At 39.8% G+C, this 22,750-nt stretch overlaps 1 protein-coding gene across 4 annotated transcripts in view; it reads left to right on the top strand.

Annotated features, from left to right (window-relative positions):
• The first annotated feature begins 15,409 nt into the window (after window positions 1-15,409).
• Window positions 15,410-22,750, top strand: part of pcdh17 (protocadherin 17) — a 58,050-nt gene continuing 50,709 nt past the window's right edge. Inside the window, exons 1-2 of one of the 4 annotated variants that reach the window (XM_020713010.2) lie at window positions 15,410-16,141; window positions 16,831-19,416. In XM_020713010.2, coding sequence (XP_020568669.1) covers window positions 17,131-19,416 — 2,286 coding nt within the window. In that variant the 5' untranslated portion in view covers window positions 15,410-16,141; window positions 16,831-17,130. Of the gene's footprint in view, window positions 16,142-16,830; window positions 19,627-22,750 lie in introns of all 4 variants that reach the window. The other 3 variants (XM_011490451.3, XM_020713007.2, XM_004067076.4) reach the window with 3 other exon arrangements.

The following is a 22,750-nucleotide window of genomic DNA, read 5'->3' as shown; positions in this document are numbered from 1 at the left end:
TAAACTACAATATCAGCTGGCTGTCTGTCTACCGGCCAGCCAGCTGCCCGAATGCCGGCATCACAAGCAAAAGAGCTCGGCGGCGGAGCTAGTAGGAGCTATGTCCGGTGAATCGTATGGCAAAGCAGCAAGCCTAGATAAGATAAATCTTATGTACTTTTTCTTACTTTCATTGAGACAATAATAAATTGATCATTCTTGTTTTTTTATTTCCTTTCTTGAACGAATGTGGGTCACAGAGAGACGGAAGTTCCCGCTGAAAGCGGCTTTTGCGACCGGACGGAGAGCATATCCGTGTTTATGAATGACTTAAGACGTGAACAATTATTGCGTTCGCACGAGTTAATCATTTCGAGGGAACAAAATAGTATTTTGAGGGAACGCAATTTTATCTTGTTGGAACGGTATAGTAATTTGGGGGGAAAAAGATATTAATTTGTGGGAACAAGATATTAATCTGTGGGAATAAGATATATTTAAATTTTTTAATGTCAGGACACGGGCTCTTTACATTACTGTCATATACTGGATTTATAACTGATAATGACAGGTCCTAGAACCATCCAGAACTAAAGGAGCATGAATATTCTTAATATTTCAGCCTATTTTGCGTTAAGTTCAGTGCTTTAAAACATTTGTCACTGTTACAGAAAACAATCCCCCAAAACATATTTTTTTCTGTTCCTGTAGAGACTGCACAGTCTGACTGTGGAGTTAGGTCATAGTTTGTTTGATTTAGAATCAATTGTGAGAGGAATCTGTGCCACAATACATGGTACGTACAGTGAAAGTTAGGAATTCTACTGAAGGTTCTTGTGTGATATTTACTTTAGTAATTCCTCTTCATAATCTTTGTTTCTTGTGTGATGATAGTAAATGATGTTCTGAATACTTTTGTAGCATCTTAGAAAAACAGTGTTACTAAAATATAAAACAATACACAATTTGTTCTAATTTGTTTCTAAAACCAGACAAGATTTTTTCTATCAATTTCTGAGCATAACCTTTCAGATATGACAGAATTTTTTGGACAGTTTAGTTCCTTCCCTGCAACTATTAGCCCATTTGGCTTGTTTTTATGTAACACTGTCATAATTAGTTGTAGCACACAAAAACTCAATTTACAAACCGTAAGATTATGTTTACATGCACACAGTAGTTTCCCCTGGTGGGATGAAAGAAGTCTAATCTTACACTGTAAAACTAACCTTTAGATAGGCTTGCCTGTCACAAGATATAAATGAGATTGCACTGCTAATGCATGCTACTTCTAAAAATAAAGTAAACACGTTTGTGTAATTTAAATATGTTTTAAATGTTGTATAATTTGGTGAACTTTTGGCAACACTTTGTTGAGAAAAAACATCAACAGATCAAAATTTTCCTACTATTTTTCAGGTTCTTTTAAACCAAACTTTTGATAACATTTTACAAAATTGAGAAAAAAAATCTTTTTGAGTGAGACCCATGGTGTCGGATAACGGGGGCGGCCGTAGTGCAGAGGTTGGGCGGGCGACCCATGATCGTAAGCCTTCATGTTCGATTCCCGCATTGCAAGCCCACGAGTCAATGTTTCCTTGGGCAAGACACTGAACCCCACCTTGCCACTGGTGGGAGGTTGGCCCCAGCGTTCGGCAGCGGAGCCTCCACCAGTGTGTGAATGTGTGTGTGTGACTGGGTGAATGGGGCTGTGACCCATTTGGCTGCACCAAAGTGCTTTGGGCCTTGTAGGTAGAAAAGCACTTTATAAGTATACACCATTTATTTATATTTTAGGCCAATTATACATGTTTTTGGGTATATGTTTTCTAAAAATGAACTGAGAATGTTTGCATATCAAAATATCTGTAAACATTTTCTATTTACAATCAAATCTCACCACACTGTCTCTCGTTTCATCATTAGTGCGGAAAAAAGGGCTACTGTGTTTGCATGTTTGTCTGTCTGTCAACTGCCTGACATGTGAGATGACGGAAGTGACTGTGAAGCAGATGGACTCTGATGGGGATGGCTTGATCAAGTGGAGCGTTATCAGACCACCCACTCTGGCTGACATAAGCTGTGAGGGCTAAGCGTATTAGGAGGCAGGGGGTCTACGGGGACCACAGAGCCACTTCAGAGTAATATACTCATCAGGAGAGAGACAGATACACCTGTTCACCACAGGGTGATGGAGAGAGAGGTCACTGAGGAGGAAAAAGGAGGAGGGAGTGGTACAGCGGACAGACAGAACAGAGGGGTTGGCTGCAGAAAACAGGGGACAGAGATATAAAAAGGAAGAGACAGACATGCTAAGCCACTGAGAACCCAGTCTGTGACCATCCCTGGAGTCCAAATCGCCTTAGACAAGACAAATTGAGCTGGCCCAGTTGATTCCAAGTCAAGCCAAACACCAAAGAGGAATTCTTAAATCCTCTTCTCAAATGACAAATCCACTCAGAAGTGTTGGCTGAAGTAGAACGATCAAAATGAAACGAATAATTCTAAGAACAGTGCTCCGATGTCAGCCATAACTGATAGTTTTATGTATGCCCATTTCTGCCTGATACTCTTAAAAAAAGCATGAAGCATGAGGTCAAATTACTGAATGCTTTTCAACATAGAAAGAAACTGTGCTTTTGCAGCACTTCAGCTTTGACAGTCACAGGAAACCATTCTATAACTAATGGTGACAAAGAACAAAAGTGATGAAGTTCAGATGAAAGGAAATGGAATTTAAGACACAGTGAGAAAGAGATAAATCTACACCTTCCACATATAGAAAACCTAACACAAGACAAATATAGACATTCTTGCAGGTCACCTATATAAAAATGATTGGTAATTTTTAACAATGCTTGCTCTTTCTCAATTGCCAGAAATATTGCAGTGACCCATGTAATTCCATTTCCTCAGTAGAAAATCACTGACCTATTTTGATGTAAAGTAGTCCATGTTCTTGTTTCTGTCCTAAGTCTTTTAAAGGAATGGAGCAAACGAAACATGTGGACAGGTCTAAAACACAGGCTACGCCACACCTCAGACTTTTATTCAGTGTCAATCAAAAGAGTTTGCATTATTGGCCCTGCAAGGAGCAAGCCGGTGAAACAATCCTCCATCTAAAGCACGGCTGTTGCTGATTTTGGAATACACGTTATTATGAGTTTGTGATATGATAAAAGTTTGAGATTAATATTAAAATGTGAAATCACAAACTCTTCATCCGTGGAAGGTCTGTTAAAGAATCAAATTATACATGGAAAAAAATTATTTTTGGTGTTAAAACAGCAAAGGAAGCTCCTCTGGTTGCATTTGTGTTGTAGCAGTCATTTTCTCCATCAATAACATTGTGTAATTTCAATTACATTTCCTTAAAATATGCTGACTCTTCAGAATTTTCAAAATGCGTTTATTTCAGCAGGACAAAGTCAAATCAAGAGCACTGCAGATGCTACTTTTAATACTGAGAAAACATGACGCTAAGATCAGACTTTCAGTTGTGTTTATTGAAAGTTTTTTGTGTTTATTTGTTTGTTTTTATTTTTTTTATATGAAACTGAATGGATGCATGCTTTTGTATTAGAAGGTAATGCCTTGGTCACAACTGCCCTTACAGATGGACACGGGCTGTCTGTCTAAATTGTCCATAGGTGTGAGTGTGAGAGTGAATGGGTATGTGATTGTGGCCCTGCAACAGACTGGCGAACTGTCCAGGGTGTACCCTGCCTTCACCCACAAGTGGCCGGGTAGGCTCTGGCAGCCTCGTGACCCAGAAAGGGATAAAACGGCAGAAAATGAATGAATGAATCAACTCTCCCGAAACCTGCACATTGCACAAGGGGTCTGTCAATGCTGTTCAGGTGATGCACTCCTGTTGCGTTTTTCATACTTCAAACCTGACTGTTAGTAAATAGACAATCAGAGGGTAGTTTGTGAGGGCATTCTAAAAGCGTCTCATGTGTACTCACGTTTCATGCGTGCAAAAAATTTGAATGGTCAGTGAGGAGCCAGCACACGCACCTTACAAATGACAGAAGTGTGGCGTCAGAGGAACGTACAACAGCATCACCAGTACATTTAAAGGTGTGTTACTTACATAATCGTTACAAATACTTCACAATACACTTACCACATGCATAACATTGGTACGTTCCATTCTTATGAAATCCCTTACAGTGGCCACAAAAAGCCTCAAAGGAACTCCAAGACACACCTGCACTCCCTTTAAGATGTGGCCACACCTGTTTATGACCCCCCTACGGGCCCAGAACACCCACAAACCTGCAGCACCCCCACGGGTCAAAGCATGTGATTAAGACATATGGGGTTGTTTTCGCACTACAAACAGACGATGTTAAGAAGGCGTAAAGAAATTATTGTCAAACGATCAACTTTTCTACTTGTTACTACGCAAGTTTTTCTTGCAGATATGAAATGAAAGAAAATGCACCAACTTGAAATCCCACATTACACCATTTGTATTCATGTTCAAACTCATTTTAGCAGTTATCTTTTGTAAAACTAGATTTTACGTGAGTGCTTGGAGATTTTTATCCTTCGTAACTCTGAGATCTTCTAGTTTTAGGTGACCTTATACAGTGACACTGTTTCAGCATCAGTCAAAAGCTTTTCATTGATGTTAAGGATGACTGTGTCACAGCAAAACCTTCAGCTTTCCCCCTTTTGTTGCAGGTTTGGTAATGAATTATTTTCCCTCTTGCTTTCTTCATTTCTCTCTATCCCTCAAGACACCCGCAATCAAGGTCATCTGTTTGCAGGTGCAGCTTTACAGTACAGCAGCACAACATTACTAGAGTCTGCTAAATGTTCCTGAAGGTCTTTTGTAGGTAAATGACTTTGGGTTGTCTTACCATAAATCCCAGAGGAGATGTTATATTGGAAAGTTTCCTTGGTCCTCTAGAAATTAACTTGTCCTACAATGTTCCTGTTAACAGCCATTTCCTAAATTACATCACAGAGTGAAGAAGCCTTTCAGTGCGGTGCTGTCTTCTGATGTCGTAGCTGCTGATCATTAGAACATAACGGTATAAAAACATAAAATGTGCCTCACATGGCCCAGATGGTAGGCCAAATGACTAAAGAAAAATATTAAATTCAGAGAAATGTGTTTATTTCTTACAATGCTATGTGATTAAAAAATAAACTTATAAAGAATTAAAACAAATCCAGATTTGTACTTGAGGGTATGACCTTATGTTTAAATTTTATACTTAATTGAAAAAAAAGCATTAATACACTTAAATTAGAACCTTTGAAGAAATTTGAGGGTCAAATACTTTTTTTCCCTCTTTTTTTCTCACAATATTGGACAGACAATTTATTATGGCCTTCAGTTTTCATAAAAAAAGGTTAATATCAGAAAATACCTTTAAAACTAAAAAAAAACAAAAAAAACATTTTATCTGAAAGATTAGAGAGACTTTAAAATAAAACGACAGCAATGAAAAGATGTAAAAGGCATTTGTAATGGATGTTTTTAAGGTCATTCTGTTGATTTAAAATTTCTGTCCTGATGTTTTTTTTTAAATCTCTGTGCATATTACGAACACGTAGCCACAGTTCTACATTAGGTTTTAAAGTAACCAGTAGGGCTGAGTCGCTGAATGGATATATGGATGTGGTAGCATCATTTTATCTTATCCAGGCATTTAAAATCTGGCCTGGGGCAAAGGCCACAGTTGGCCTCATCTTATTGCCTCAGCATGTTACCTGACTCTTTGAGGAAAGGTAATTATTTGCATCTCAGAATAAATCAAAATCATATTGATGGTAAACAAACCAACGTGCCTTGCCACATATACCACTGCTCTGAGTTCAAAAGTCTCGTCAGCCTGGATGTGCACAGAGAGCAATAGTCGATGCAAAGAAACCACATTTAAACAACAAGTCACTTGATTTAATTACATTCATTTGACATTCAAACTTGAATTTTCAGTCTAAAGAGAACAGTTTTTGAATATAAATATTGTAATCTCTGAAATCTTCTTAAATCCTCTACAAAAAGAGTGTAAAATAAAGATTTGCATTGTCAAGTAATGCTTAGTGTTTATAGAGATTAAAGCAGGTAAGCTGCAAAGTCTTAAATAGGTACCACAAACCTGGCAGTATTTCATGACATAGATAGTCACAGTCACAAGTGAACTGAACACAAGTGAACTGACATTTTTTAATCTAAATCTAACAGTGGAAGTATTTATCGTTCCAGTCGTGATGGTAGTAAACGTATGCACATAATTTCCCCACTCATACCCAAATACATTTAACACTAGGTTTTCTTTTGTTAATCTTTTTTATGCTAAACATATTTTAAAAGGTTTTGTTGCACTGCTGATAAGCTGTTCTGCTGTTAAAACAGATCTGTATAGCAAAGACTAAATATTGTTGATGGACAGATTCCTCGCAGTAAGAAGTAAGTTAAGCTTTTCCTGGATGTCTTTCTGACCCGATCAATGCATTGACACTTGACGCGCCTTTCCCATTCTTTCCAACTGAATGTTTAAATACAGGTTTGGCACAGATTGGCTTTAATGTCAGCAATTAACTGAATTAATTGATTAATGACATGCATTTATTAGAACAAAACTCTGCTGAAGACTATAACACACTGAGCTTATTTTACTTTCTGTTCAGCTTTTGGATTAGATTTAAATGTATATAATCAAACTGGGTTTAGCTTATTCTGCAAATACACGTTACATTTTTTAATTTATAAAGTCTCATCAGAACCTTAGCATTATAACATCTGTGTCTGTACATCTGCCTTCAAATAGGCCTGAACAACATTTTACTCATTTGGTGTCTTGAATAACAGATCATTAAAAATTATATTAAAAATCAAAGAAGACATTCCAATAAAATGATGACAAATGATAAAAGATTAATTATTGTATTGAGTTATGTTCTGTCACTTCCGCTTTCCCCTTCTCCTTGAGTTATGGTAATTTTCTCTGCTCTGGGTCAAAGGGGTCTCACCTTTCTTTTACCTAGCCAATCAGCAATTCTTCTTCAGAACTTTCTCATACTCCATGTCTCTATCCGCCAGGCTTCATCAATCCGTGGGGTATTTAAACCCTCCGAGATCCACCCCCAGTGTCTGGGGATTCTATCCTATTCTGTGTTGGAGTAGCACCCTGACAATCTCTAGGTCTGACCACCATGGATTTTTGTTCCTACCCACAAACTTTCTTCTCAAATAATTTTGTATTTTAGGATTCATGAAAGATCCATCTTTAAAAAAAAAAAAGCGTTTAGAGTCAGCTCATGTGAAGGTAAAATGAGCTAAAAAAGGTAAAAGTAACCAATCATCTTGGAGGGTGGCACAGTCTGGACAGATTGCCAGTTACATCCACGTGTCCTCAGTTCTTACGTTGACTGTTGCCAGATTATACACTTCTTTGATGACTGCAGTACAGGCGTTCTACAAGCACTAATGTATGATGTGTACAACCCATGCGTGCAGTATTTTTGCTCAATCAGTTAAGGGGGCAGTTCTTGCACCTTACTAATGAGCGGGGGATAAAGGTTCCATACAACAGCATCACGCGTACATGATGACACAGAGCCTGTAGGATGCCCACACAAATTCTGCTAAATTTCCTAATTTCCTCTGTCTTACAGCCTAGCTGCACACAAGGGATGCACACCTTTCACTTGAACAGCACTAACGGGCTTCTTGCACAGTGCGCTGTTTTCAGGAGGGTCAAAAAATAAAAAATCTGTAGGACACGCATGCATCTCACCTACTTCCCCCTTATGTGTCTCTTAAGTCTTTACTACAACCTGTTTCCTACAGCATGCCCGTTGATAAAATGTGCATGAACAACTTAGACTTACAGGCTCATTAGGTTGTTTACGATTTAAAAATCTTATGTGGGTCACCAGCTTTTGCCCATTTTGTACCCACAGACAGTCTTTATCCACCCGTAAGGGTAGATGTGACTATGCCTTTACAGTTTCCTTATGGATGCACTCACTCTGTGCACGACAGTCATATGTTGACAGTATGACAGTTAGGCACTTCTCTCTATAACCCTCCACGGACCAAAAATCGAAAACCCTACAGCACCTGCATGGGTGAACCCCCTTATGGGTGCATGTAACTAAGGCTGAAATTGCAGTGTGAAACTAGACCAATTGTAGAATTCTTAGATTGCTTGCCATGCCCCAACCAAGCAAGTTTGTTGGCTTATTTTTGCCTCGTAATACTCTGAATTGGTTATAGATACCTGAGATGCACCCATTCCTATGTAACACAACAGCAGAGTAAACTGTTAGCAAGAGGAGAGGTTCAGAAGCAGATGGGAGAACAAAAAATGTGAAAAAGAACAGGCAGAGAGAAAACAAAATACAATGGGAGAGGTGGGAGTATATAATATTTAAATGTACTCACCTTTAAAGGTAGTTTTAGTTTTAGTCTCTTTGGTTTTCTCACTCAAAAGGTAGTACGGGTTAAAAAACAAATGTAGAAACATACATTCAGACACTGAGCATTAAAAATAGGTTTCTGTCAGGTGGAAAAGAGTGAGACCTTTATTGCTGAAACAAAGAGAAGTGTAATCATGTGGGAAAAGAAGGAAAAATGAATTCAGGAATGGGTTAAATAGAGTTGGCAGGAAAGGAACTTCTCTCTGTTATTACCACCTGAAGAAAGGCCATCACCATTATATTGAAATTTAATTTACGAAATAGGGTTTTAATGCAGCTGTTCACCAGCAGCCCATTCCAAATACACTTTCTGTCAGTGCATTTCCTGAGGGCCATTTAATTGGGCTAATGAAGAAAGCGGCTAATGGCTGGGTTTATCTCTGGAAGCACTGGTGACATTTCATCAAAGGCAGGTAATTTTCACGGCATTGTTTAAGCTCGGTGCATTTCATGGTTAGCGGGAAAAGAGGAAGTAAAGAAAGGCAAACATGCGACTTGGACATATTATGGAAAACAGAGAGGGGAACAAAGTGATCCTGATGAAGAATGGCTAATTCAACTTCATTTTAAAAACAAAATGAATCATTTTCAAATTATTTACACGCATTGTGCATAAATCATTCATAGAAAATCATGTTTCAAAATGGGCTTGTTGCTACTCAGCAGTTTTATCGTGAACCGTTTAATTATAGAAAAAAAGGCACAATGAGTGGGCAAAGTACACAACACATTTGAATAGGCACACACCCACGCAGCCGCACACTGACACACAAGCACGCATAGTGTGCTGATATAGACAGTGATGACATTTACCTTCATCAGTTATCAACATCTTGACATTAGTACATCAAACCTGCTGTTTGATAATGAGCTTTGGTCGCCATCTGACTGAACGAATCTGACACTCTTGTCATTCGCTCCTGTCAAAGGGAAAGGTCAGCAAGGAAAGTCAAAGAGGTTGAGGCCTACAGAAATATCAAACAAAATATTTGGTCAACAAACTCCACAAAATACAGGTTGATGCTAGGTACACAGCAGGCATGTGATGCACATTCAAGAATGCACTAAACAGGCTTCTTGAACGTGCTTTTAGAATACAGTGTTCCCACTGACTGTTGCTACCTGATACTAGCGCATGTACCTAAAATTGGAAGAGGCTTAGTACAAAATGTCGGACCAGTGCAAATCTCAAGAATCTTTCTGTCACAAGTACAGGCAGATGGCTGGTTCCAATTGCAGCAGGTTTATTAGCTCAGCTAAAAGTCCACAAAGCTAAATCAGGGTCCGGTGTAGGTACCACAACCGTTCGGTCTGGAACTTCCGTTCGGGGTCCTCGGACTAATGCTGACGTCACATTGTGTGATTAGCTGTACGTTGGTCCGATGACGTTTCAGACAGTGACAGATTACAATACTACCATAAAAGAAAATATTATGAAGTCTGTTGTAAACAAACACAGCTCCGACACAGAGCGAGATTGTCTTCTAAACGTGCCTTTATCATAGTTGTTAGTATTGAATGCATGTTCGCTTATAGTTTTTTTTAATCCATGCGCCCAGTGCTTTATTATTGGCAGAACGGACCCGGAAGAACAACATTTAGCCGTGCTGAACTTAAACTGGAATAACAAGCGGATTGTGGCAACATGTCTTTATCGAAATTACAAAGAATATTGTCAGACACAATTTATGTGGGAAAATAACTTTAGATTACAATAGGGAACGTGAAAATATAAAACTTTTTGTAGAGCCCGAGCAGATCTCGACACTACATAGTTTGCCCAAGTGGGGTTACCGTAGCGTGATGTCGAAAGGACCCCGAACGGAAGTTCCAGGCCGAACGGTAATGGCACCTACACCGGCAGGCAGGGATCAATAAAGAGCATGAGAGCGTCAAAGAAGTAACAGGGGTAGTCAGGATCTAGACAAGATTCGAAGCAGGCAGCAGTCAAACTGAGTCAGAGGCAAAACAGGGTCAGGAAACAGATGATCAGATCCAGCTATAACACTTAGTAATGCAGGCAGAGTGGTACAAACAATATGTCACACTAAGTGATACTCAGTGCAGTGCTTAAGTATGTAGTGCTTGATAGAACTCCGTCTCCCTCTGTGGTCACCGGCGGGAACCATCCCCAAGACATCTCCCAGCAACCCCAGCGCACAATTCCTGGATGCCGCACACCTGACTAATTTATTCAGACTTCTGACATTTGCTCCAGGCTTTAAATTTAACATCTCTAATCTGAAATATGAGAGATTTGGTGTCATATGATTTTGACCAGGCACAAACCACAATTATGAATTCTTCCTGCACAATCAGTTTTCCAACGGTTGTCACTTCCGTGAATTAAAGGACACTACACATACGTCTCAAATCCGGGTCCCTGATTGGTCCAAGTTCAATGGTTTAACTTCCAATGTTCATACTTTTTGAACATAGAGCCTGAAAATGGACTTAAAAACTTGCGTAGCGATGCGTGAACTAAACTGTTTTGAACGGCTAAAACGTGGATATACCGGTATTTACATAGATTTTTCATTGGAAGTGGTCACTTGAATGCATATTTCCGGGCCTAGTGTGCATATAAAATTAGGATTAAGTCAGGGTAGTCACAAGGTACACGTACTGCATTTCATTAGCAAGCCCCTTTATTTTTATAGTTTACATACTGAATTTATTTTCACCTGCCAAACAGCGTACCAGCCTCAGCTATATTGAGTGTAAATTTACACATTTGATGATAGGGTTTCACTCTAATACATAAGCTCAGGTGATTAATAATAAATTAATTTTGAAGTTTTCAGTTTAACCTCTTGTTTGTTTTCAATTTGCTTGGGGCTGTTCACAACAAATTCCCCTGTCATAAAGGATTCTCTTACGGGAAACACGCATCCCAACCTTAAAAAATGTATAAAATAATGTTAAAAGCCATATGGAAAAACTCCTTGTGAACAAACGTTTGTATTTTAGTAAATGGTTGTAGTTTGCATCTTCTTTGCACAATTTAATATAGTAGTCACATGTTCAAAAACCTCTAAATAAATTCTGATACATTTGTTTTTAAAGGAATTACAGAAGTTATGGCCAAGGGTGAGATTTTACTTAATTTTAACTGGAAACATTGAAATTAACCAAAGAAAATCTTGTTTCAAGTAACAAAAACCATTTACTTATATTTAAATCTCTGTGTTTTTACCAGTTTTTTAAATTCTGATCTCCTGATCTAAATCAAGATAGATATTATATGTATTAAATCATTATCATTTGTATTTTAATACATCCAGTAAAAAGACATACATAATGCAATTGTACAAACATATAACATTAAAAAGACAGAATCATGGTTTGATCAATGAATCGCTGAGCTTAATTCGTGAATCAAATTGGATCGCCACCTAAGCAATGATCCACAGCCCTGGCTATGGAAGCTGAAGCTGTCCATAATGTGACATAGAATTACATTTGAAGGTCCATTTAAAGACAACCAATAAAAATGTTGAAATTCTCAGTTCGTAAAAACTTATTTCAGATGATAACCTGTCTGACACAGTAATATAAAAAACAAAGACTTGATAAATAAATCCAAAATAAAACAAAAATTCCAAAATTCTTAGCTCTTCAGCTTTCACAAATGTGCAACGACAACATAATCTGAAAGGCATTATCTAGAGGGGCTGCGTGAAACAACACCAGTGCCGGCAATATTCAATTTGGCCTTCTCGCAGAATGGAGGCAAGTTCCCCAGAAAAACTGAGCGATGTCATGTGTGAATGCAGAGGGTAATCCTCCAGAGCATTCATGACAAAATGCTCCAGAGCCTGCAATGCAAGAGCCAGCGACGAGAGAGCCATCTATACTGGAGCCAAGTACAACTCAGCCACTGCCAAGGTCCACGGTGCTGCTAGTGCCAAAGCCTACTTGGCCCAGCTGCTGCCAAGGTCTACGTCATGGCTGGTGCCAAGGTGCATGCCACAGTCCGTTTCTTTTCCACCTGTCTACACAGGACTGATGTTCACCTGCTCCACAGACATTTTTACTGCTCCAGCAAGGTGAGAAGGTGATGCAGGATCTGCAAAGCCAACTCTTGCATTTCTTGAAATTTTATGCATATATCCCCATTTACTCATGACACTGGAGATCAAATCAAAATCAAATCAAATCAAATCATCAAATCATCAGATCATCATGCTTTATTTGTTCTTCAAGTATATTCTGCTCATGGTTGTTAGTCTTTGTTTCCCTTACCTTTTCTGGAGTTCACCTATATGAGCCATGGCTGTTCTGACATTCCACCACTTTCTTCAGCCCCTGATTCCATGCTTGTCTTTAAGTCTCTGCCATTGACTGTATAAGAGAACTAGTTTTAGCGTGTGTGACGTCACCCATAGAAAATGCATTACTTCCGGCTCCAGCAAAATGAAGCCAATTCAGTCACCATATTGGAGCCACTCGACGGTGCGAGTTGGTCTGAATCAACGTTTCTATGGCAACCACAGTTCCCAATCAGGAGTTAGCTTGTTCGAATTCCATACCCTTTCCACTGTAAACGGGCTTGGGAGAATGTGTCAATCAAACATAGAGGTGGGGACCAGCGGACACCACATTCTTTTATTGAGGCATCTGATTGGTCAGTTTATTACTTAATTAACTTGTTATAAAGAAGTCAATGGCAGAGATTAAAAGACAAGCGTAATAAAGAAAAAAAAAACGTGAAAAAATATTAGGATTATCAAAAATATGTTAAAAAAATATATCAGAGCAAGAATGGTTATTTTGACAATAATGACTGAGTTATAGCTGTTTATTTCTCAATAAATAATAAATCTCTGTATGAGATTTTGGCTTCTTGAAGCCAGTGAGTACTTCCTGTTTGGAAAGCGAGGAGGGAGGAGTCAATCAGTCCAGATCTCTTTTACAGTCAGTGGTCTCTGCAGTAACTTCATCAGCTATGGAACCAACTGATGTCTCTCTCCAAGGACCTTTTGAACACTCCCCTCAGAACCTCCAGTCTGAAGTCTGGACTCAAATCTGGACTTTAAAAAAAGCCAGAGAATCCTAATAATGAGGTAAACGTTTTATAAGCAACTCCAACAATAGTAAATGTAAGCTTCTATAAATGTCTTCCCCTTTCCTGCAGATGACTGATCATAACATTCATGAATCCTACTTTGCTTGAACTCTGCTTTTCAATTAGATTTTTTTCTTTTTTTCAGTTTTGGTTGTAACATGTTTAATTTTTAACCAAATTTTCTTTCTTTTTGAACAACAGTTACATCCTTCAAACACAAAAAATGTAGCAGCTTTCCCTTTTTTGTGTACATAAAGAGGAAAGATGATAGGTTCTTGACAATTAAAGTAACATCTTTGTATAAGTTTCTGCCATCAAAATCCCACTCCAGTCATGTTTAGATTTATTTTAAAAGCGTTCCCAGTGATTTTTTAACCCTTGTGCTATCCTATGACCCCACCCTTACATTGACGTGTTCTCCCTACCATGACAAAGGTGGATAAAGGTGAAGAGGATTTCATGTAATCCATGGACACAGTGAAGATCACAAATCATTGAAGAAAACAGGTTCAGTGCACTGTCTTGTGGGGTCTAGATGACCCAACTCCCAATGTTAAAGTGCCTAGGATAGCACAAGGGTTAATTAGTCGTTTTTAGCCCAAAAACAAAAACCATTGTTTTCTAAGACTTGTAGTTCCTGAAATTAATCTCTAAGTTGTGTGAAGGTCTGTTGGGAAGAGTAAGCCTTCCACTCTTCCCATAATTCCCTTGTTTACATGCTCTCCCACTATCTTACAGTCCATTATACCCCAACATAAAATTAGCGGTGCAACAAAAATGGCAAGCAATATTGGACCTATCTAGCCCTACAGTTTTGAGCCAGATACCAGCTTGGATGAGGAAAATGAAGATGTACATGGAACTATTTGTCTCCAAGTGGATACATCTAAAGGAGTGGTGCAGGGAGCTTGTTTTCCGCTGACTGCACCTACGACACTGCTAAAAGCTTTTTCCAATCATTTGTTTGTCTACTCCAGATTCACATGCAGTTTTAATCTTAATTTTCTTTATATATGACCTTCATCATCAGAAAAATGCCAAAAGAATATGTTAAGAACATAAAAAATACGGTTTTAATTGGAACTCTGCCTCTTTAATATTTTTGAACCACACAAGCATAATTTTTTATATGTTCTTTCATTCATCTTCTAAACTTGTTTTGTCCCTTTTGGGGTCACAGGGATGCCGGAGCCTATCCCAGCCACTCGTGGGCGAAGGCAGGGGACATCCTGGACAGGTCGGCAGTCTGTCGCAGGGCTTATATGTTCTTCTTATTCATTTAAACATTTTTTTTCCCCATTAAGGATTATTTTACTTTTATCAGCACCTCATAGCTTCATTTAAATACCCTAAATAATGGCCAAACTAATCCATTTTTGTCTAAATTAGACTTTGAAAGTAATTCCCACAGGAAGTAAATGAAAAGTCAGACAATTTAGCAAATACATGTCCTTTTGACAAATGTGCTTTTTACAAATGTTCAGTCATAATCCTGAGCCTATGAAATTCGAGAAATACTTCATTTGTTTTACTGTCATCTGGAATGAATAGACAGAATTCAAAAGTCTTGATCCCTAATTTTGTTAATCTGGAACTAAACTCATTTTTTCTTGAACTGGATGTCACACACACACACACACACACACACACACCCGTCCGCTCTGTTTTTCTACCCTTCCAACTGAAATTTCAAACCCCATGCGTCCGGCCCCCAGCGCGCTGGAGTCCGTTGGTGACCGTGTTCAGCGCACCGTTTCCTTTAATTGTCGCCTGAACAACAATGAAGACTGATATTTGAAAAAAGACAGCTCCTCCACCGGTAAACTCCCAGCCACCAATCATTTGTAGTCTGGACCCACAGCGGCATTTGAATCCCTCCTCCTCTTCCCCACCTCCTTCAAAATCATTGGCTGCTGCGAGGAGCAGCGACAATGTTTAACGCACCGTGCGGTGTCCGGACTTCAGTCAGTGAGAGGAGGCGCTCTCTGTGGTTCAGCTGCCACTACGTGTTGACAATAGCAAGCTTGTAGGTGAATAGATACAAACGGTAAACTGCATCAACAAATCAGTCCATTTTTGACAGCTACAGAAAGACATGTGCCAGAATGCGCCATTCTTTCTGACCACCTTGAGCTGCCCGCGTGCGGACTTTTGACGGGGACGCGCCACAAGGACAACATGCCACGGAGAGCAGGAACTCAGAGATGAGTCGGACTTGAAAGAAAACCTCTGATCGTCTTTTAAACACCTGCTTTGGATCTACATTTTCACTCGTGGGGATGTTTTTTCTTCTTCTCTCTTTTCTCTCCTGTCTTTTCTTCACAATAGTTTTCCTTCCTGAAGAACGGTGACTCACTGCAGGCAGAAGGAGAGACGCTGCATCCTAATCAGACAGCAGAGAGGATTTCAGCTCATTGACATTACAGTCATACTTTGGAGGACTTTTTATCCCCCTTCAATTTGCGCTGTTCTGTACTGTCGCGTGCATGCGCTTTTGAGGCTTGTGACTATTTTTGCGCACAGAAAAGGAGGATGCGGGTGGGAGAAGTGGTGTGAGGATGAAACTCTCCCTGAGCCCCACTGGAAATGACTGTTATATTTTTTTGCGGTCTCTTTTACTATCTTGAACTGATAGAGGAGTGTCTGAAGGTAAGATTGATTAATCTTTATCTTTTTTCACAATGTCCTACTGCAGGTGCAGGATGTCGTTCATTTGCCTTTTTATTTTACATGGATGCAACAGCTTCTTTCAATGATTGAATTTCTCAGACAGAGCATCAGTGCAGAGAATTACACGGCTGTGCTGAGATGCTGGCAGCTCATTTCGGATTTTTTTTTATAAGGCTCATTTTTAAATATCCGGATTATGCGGATTTGTTAATGCCTGTAAGAGGCTCATTTTATACTCACTCATTCAAATAGCCGCCACAATAGGTCATCCTTAGTTTCATTCCTGGGATTTTTACCACATTATTGAAGTTGCTGTTTTTCACCCTAGTTTCACCCAACACTCCTATCACCGGGAATGAGGGTTTTGTTCCGAGGTTTATGTAGTGCACTTCACATCAGACAATAAAAATCCTGTATTGGTATGGTGAATAAACTGACAGAAGAACCTGCATTTACCTGTGTCTCTGGACAGCAGTCTTTTCCAAGGTTAACTAATTGACAAGCTTCTCCTGTAATTCTGGAGATGAATTACACATGAGCTGTGCTTCATTTTTGGCTTGCCAGTGGATCTGATTTCCTAATGGCAGAGATTTTTGTCTTTTAAATATTATTAATTTATATATTAGAATTTCTAATGTAACATATTTATTTTCCTTTTTTCTTCTCAGGTGGTATGATTGAATACTTACAACGAGAATTCTGTTTGGAGACTGGGACACGATTATTGTTTAGTTGAGTCTGGGTGCTCAGCTGAATATAAATTAGGTGTTCAGCACCAGAGATTGCTTGCAGAGGAAGAGAGCAACGAAGCCAAGACAATCTTCAAAGATAAATGCCGAGGCCTCACACGATGAACGGGACTCTTTATTTCAACTGGAGAATTAGAAATACCAAATTTTAACAAAACAGCAACAGGTTAAAGGAAGTGCAAACCTTGCACACATATAAGTAGCTTTTACAGTGTGGAGATGCATCTTTCCATTTTCTTTTTTCTCCTTTTGTGGGCTCAAGCCCAGACACTGAAAAACTTGAATTACTCGGTCCCGGAGGAACAGGGACCAGGGACAGTGATTGGGAATATTGCCAAAGATGCCAGGCTTGGACTGGAACAGATTGGGCAGGGAGGACAGGGTAAGAAAGCCAACTTCAGGGTGCTGGAGAACTCTGCACCTCATCTCATTGATGTGGATCCCCAAAGTGGATTGTTGTACACTAAGCAGCGCATTGACAGGGAAACATTGTGTAAAAGAAACCCAAAGTGCCAGCTCTCCATGGAAGTGTTTGCCAATGATAAAGAGATATGTATGATAAAAATAGACATTCAGGACATCAACGACAACTCACCTGTTTTCCCCTCGGATCAGATTGATATTGACATTTCTGAAAATGCAGTGCCAGGAACACGGTTTCCCCTGACCAGCGCACATGACCCAGATGCTGGGGAAAATGGCCTAAAAACCTATCAAATTACGCGTGATGACTACAACCTCTTTTCCTTAGAGGTAAAATCCAGAGGGGATGGGACAAAATTTCCAGAATTAGTCATACAGAGACCACTGGACCGAGAAGAACGAAGTCATCACACCCTTATTTTGTCGGCTACTGACGGCGGGGAATATCCTCGATCTGGAACCATGCAGATAAATGTTAAAGTTATTGACTCCAATGACAACAGCCCTGTGTTTGATCCACCCTCATATGTTGTGGAAATTCCAGAAAATTCAACTCCTGGTAAAGTCTTGATTGATTTAAATGCCACTGATCCTGATGAGGGAAACAACGGTCAAATAGTCTACTCTTTTAGTGGTTATGCCCCCGAGAGAATCAGAGAACTCTTTTCCATTGATTCCAGAACAGGAGTCATAAAAATTCAGGGTGAAATTGACTACGAAGAGAGCCCGGTTATTGAGATTGACGTTCAGGCAAAGGATCTTGGTCCCAATCCAATCCCAGGCCATTGCAAAGTCACAGTTAAAGTGCTTGACAGGAATGATAATTGGCCGTCCATAGGCTTTGTGTCTGTGCGACAGGGAGCCATCAGTGAAGCTGCACCCCCAGGCACAGTTATTGCTCTGGTTCGTGTCACAGACAAGGACTCAGGCAGGAATGGCCAGCTTCAGTGTAGAGTACTGGGTAATGTCCCATTTAAACTTGAGGAGAACTATGATAACTTCTACACTGTGGTGACAGAGAGGCCCCTGGACAGGGAAATGCAGGATGAGTACAATGTCACAATAGTAGCTAAGGATAATGGCATTCCTCCACTAAATTCTACAAAATCTTTCACTGTCAAGATTCTGGATGAGAATGACAATGTGCCTCGCTTCACCAAATCAGTATACATTCTCCAAATCTCAGAAAACAACATTCCTGGAGAGTATTTAGGTTCTGTTCTGGCACATGACCCAGACCTTGGACAAAATGGGACAGTTTACTACAGTATTGTTAACTCCAATGTCAGCGGCGGGGATGTTAACACCTATGTTAACGTAAATGCAGCCAATGGAGCCATCTACGCTGTAAGATCTTTTAACTATGAGCAGATAAAATATTTTGATTTTAAAGTTCTCGCTAAAGATGCAGGATCTCCACACCTTGAGAGCAATGCTACTGTCCGCATCAGCGTTCAAGATGTCAATGACAACATTCCCGTTATAGTTTTGCCGCTCCTTCAAAACGACACTGCTGAAATCCATGTTCCACGAAATGTTGGTGTTGGCTACATTGTTACCACAGTGAGAGCAGTGGATAATGACTATGGTGAAAGTGGAAGGCTCACCTATGAAATTTCAGATGGCAATGAGGAGCACCTCTTTGAGATCGACCCAGTTACTGGGGAGGTGCGAACAGCCCATTCCTTCTGGGAGGACGTAAGCCCTGTTGTGGAGCTAATAATCCGAGTGTCGGACCACGGCAAGCCAACACTAACTGCTGCCGCTAGACTCATAATTAAGGCTTCCAATGGACGGCCTCCTGACGGACTGCCCCACATCAAAGACAATCAGAATTGGGACACTTCTCTGCCTCTTATTGTAACTCTAAGCATCATATCTCTCATGCTTCTGGCTGCCATGGTGACCATAGCAATCAAGTGCAAACGGGAAAACAAGGAAATACGTACTTATAACTGTCGCATTGCAGAATACTCACACCCTCAGCTGGGGAAAGGCAAGAAGAAGAAGATAAACAAGAACGACATCATGCTGGTGCAGAGCGAGGTGGAGGAGCGGGATGCCATGAATGTGATGAATGTGGTAAGCAGCCCTTCCTTGGCCACCTCTCCCATGTACTTTGACTACCAGACACGCCTGCCACTCAGCTCACCAAGGTCAGAGGTCATGTACCTCAAGCCCACTACCAATAACCTCAGCGTGCCCCAAGGCCACGTGGGATGCCACACCAGCTTCACAGGCCCAGTCACCAGCACTACAGACACACCTACTAACCGCATGTCCATCATACAGGTAAGAGAAATGGCACCTTTCTCCTTCACTGTTGTGCCACCATTACTACTCCACAACCCTCACAAAGCTCCCAGTTCCTCCACCCAACATGTGACCCTTGTTTTGTATGAAATCAAAAAGACAAGAACAGACAATAGCTCAGAAGCCCACGAGCACAGAGGGAACGAGAAGAAAGGGAGGGGTTGAGCATTAGAAGGATTAAGCAGTCATTCTGCTGCTCTTATAGAACAGACCCATTCACATAAACACTCATCAGTTGTATCTGTGGGTTGTAAATGCAGACTTCTGCAATCAACTTTGGAGCAGAACATTTTCATTTGAAACTGAAATTAAGTTGTTTAATCTGTAAAGAGAACAAAAAAGTCTAGGTTCTGGCTGAAATTTTCAGTTCGTTTTAGTTAATGTACCAATCCCAGTCTGAATAATCAACTATTTCACAGAGCCACCATTTTTATTTTCACGATAAAATGTCAGTTAAATGTGTTTTTACATATTTTTTTTTTTTACTAAAACAGCCATATCTTAAATTCACTTGGTAAATCAAATTTTTTTTCCAAACAGAAGGAACAGGCATGTTTTGTGTTGTCATGAATTCCTATAACACTTCTGAGTTTTATTCCAGCAGATTTAATACCTTGAGATTAGGAGATTGTACTTATTTTCACAGCTTCTTTATACGTCTTTGTGCGGGTTACTTTGGTATATAAGCCTCTAATGTGATAACTTCTCTCTGTCTTTGGCCTTAAGCTCATTAAAAGTCTGTCGTGGCAGATGAGGATTATACTCCACTTAGGACAGTACTATGTGACACTGGAGATAATGGACAGTCCCAGCAAAGTGAACGGGTATTCCTATTATTTTGTGTTTAGTTAAAGCACATGGCCACAGTACGGTTATCCTGTTTAAATGGACAATTTTTCCCTTCCTCTAGTACCACATGTTTTGTTAAAACAAAACAGTTAGGTTCTTACTGCAATTTGGGTTGCACAATGTATGTTCCAGATTATATTTGACAAAAATACTATAAACCTGTTTCATATGCTCTAGCTGTAGCCAAGGGCTTTTCAACACAATCAAGGAGAAACACTTTATAATTCCATCCCAATGGATTTCATCTAGTTGTGTTTAGATTGAGCGGCCTTGTGTCTTTTATATCCCTCTATTTTCACTAGACATGGATGTGATGATGACTGTGATCAGATGTGACATTTTCTCACCAGGGAGGAAGGCCAGTGTCTGTTGTTTTCACTACCGGTTCCTCTTCTGCTTCTATTATGAACCAGCTGCATAGGGCAGGGGTCAGTTCAAAGAGCGTTAAGGCTTTCTAATCAGAGGGACACAATAATAACACAATAAGTGTTGTTCCATTCAACAAATCTGGTGATGATGAATTGGGCTGAGACAGCCTGCCACACACCCATTTGTTCGTAGACATCTTTCTGTCTATCTCGTCAAACACTAGCAGCATCAACACATTTCATAGTAGGTTGTTTACAGCAGGTCTCCTTAACATATCAAGCTTGGGTCCTCTGTTGTATTATTCAACAGAAACCTGTGTTTAGGGAGATGGCCAGAGGCATCAAATTTCTTCAGATGCTGTACAGAAACGTATCACTTTCCTTCCTCTTGCTTTCCTCTGTTCAACTCTATCCGTGCATGCGAACAGTAAGTAACCTGAGCCAGGAGGGTGTCTATGGGAAAAATGTCAGGAAACAAAGACATAATTCCCTTTCCATCGATCCCAAATTCCTCAGCCCATCTGTCAGTACAGTTGCCATATTGAAAAACACATAAAAAAATTGTAAAAAAAAGTGGGAGGGAACATTATCCGCTCCCTCAGTCACACAAAGACACCTCAGTCCGTGATGTGCTTTGTGGGAAAACTGTGTAGAACTTGTATCCTGTTCAGTGTAACTAGACTTTTTCAGTGATGTTCTGTAGAGTTGCACAGGTGGACACATTGTGTCTAGATGGAGAGGGGAAATTGTGTGAAAAATACACAAGAGCTCTTCTAGCATTATTGATATCAAGGCTGGTTCTTTTGATCCAGCAGAGAGCGTCAATTTCATTTTAGGAAAATTTTTCTGAGATTAGATGAACTGTCATGTCTAATTTTGGTAAAGGTGCTGAAAAGAATACTTTAATCCTGAGTCAATAGTAAAACCAATATATAACAAAGTTAAAGTCAAGTGTTCAAGACAAAGGGAGATGTAGTATGTTTCAGAGAGTTAGCCTCAGCGTACGTGTACTTTTTTTTTGACCTTTGTAAGAATTTGCATTTTCTACGACCATTCTGAACAATATGAGCCTTAATCTGAGACATTTATTTACAGTTCTTTGTCTTTAAATTTATTTCTGAAAGGGAAAAAAGTCCAGTTAACCTTAATTAAACCAGATTCTCCAGGATTTTTTAGATGCAAGAAACTCAGTCTAGAGCTAGAGCACAATGACAAAAGTCAGTCTAAAAAGGGTGTATAAGCTGCCTTTAGGTGGCAGCATACTGCCTTGTGTAGGGTGGCATTGAGATAAGAGTGGCAAGGACAAACGGGGCTCCAGTCTCTGCTGACTTGATATCATTACTTGTCACTTTGTAAGAAGGCCCCTCCTGCTCTACTGAAAATGCCTGACATGGAGAGATGAAATATGGCGTGTCATTTTTAGATCTGCCTCTCATAGCACTTCAGTTCAGCACTTTTGAATGACAATGACTGCATTTACATCTGCACAGAGTCTAGGATTTTTACAGATCTCCTATACAAATTTGAGACAATCTCATTACAACTCACATTGTAGCATGGTTTTGGGACTCATGGCCTTAATCCTGTAAAAATTGAAGAAAGAAAAAAAGTGTAATAAATGTGACAGTGGTTATTACGGCTTAAAGTTTCTTTCTTCTGAAGGAGATGTCAAATCTGCATGTAAGCTGATGCAGATGTTGAAAATAGATGTTTCGAGGAATGGCTTTACTTTGCACAATTTGAAGAGATTGTGCTCATTTGGGTGTGTGGGTGTAACTTCATTGTGTATTTCAGCCTCCTGATTTAAGCATTCAGCCGGCAGCCTCTATGAAAGAGCTCCACTCTTTTATGAGTCTGACAATCTCGCATTTGTCCAAACCTCAAGA

This window comes from Oryzias latipes, chromosome 3 (genome assembly GCF_002234675.1).
Source record: "Oryzias latipes chromosome 3, ASM223467v1".
Lineage (NCBI taxonomy): Eukaryota > Metazoa > Chordata > Actinopteri > Beloniformes > Adrianichthyidae > Oryzias > Oryzias latipes.
The sequence above is the reverse complement of the archived record's forward strand: the minus strand, read 5'-3'. Positions and strand labels throughout refer to the sequence as shown.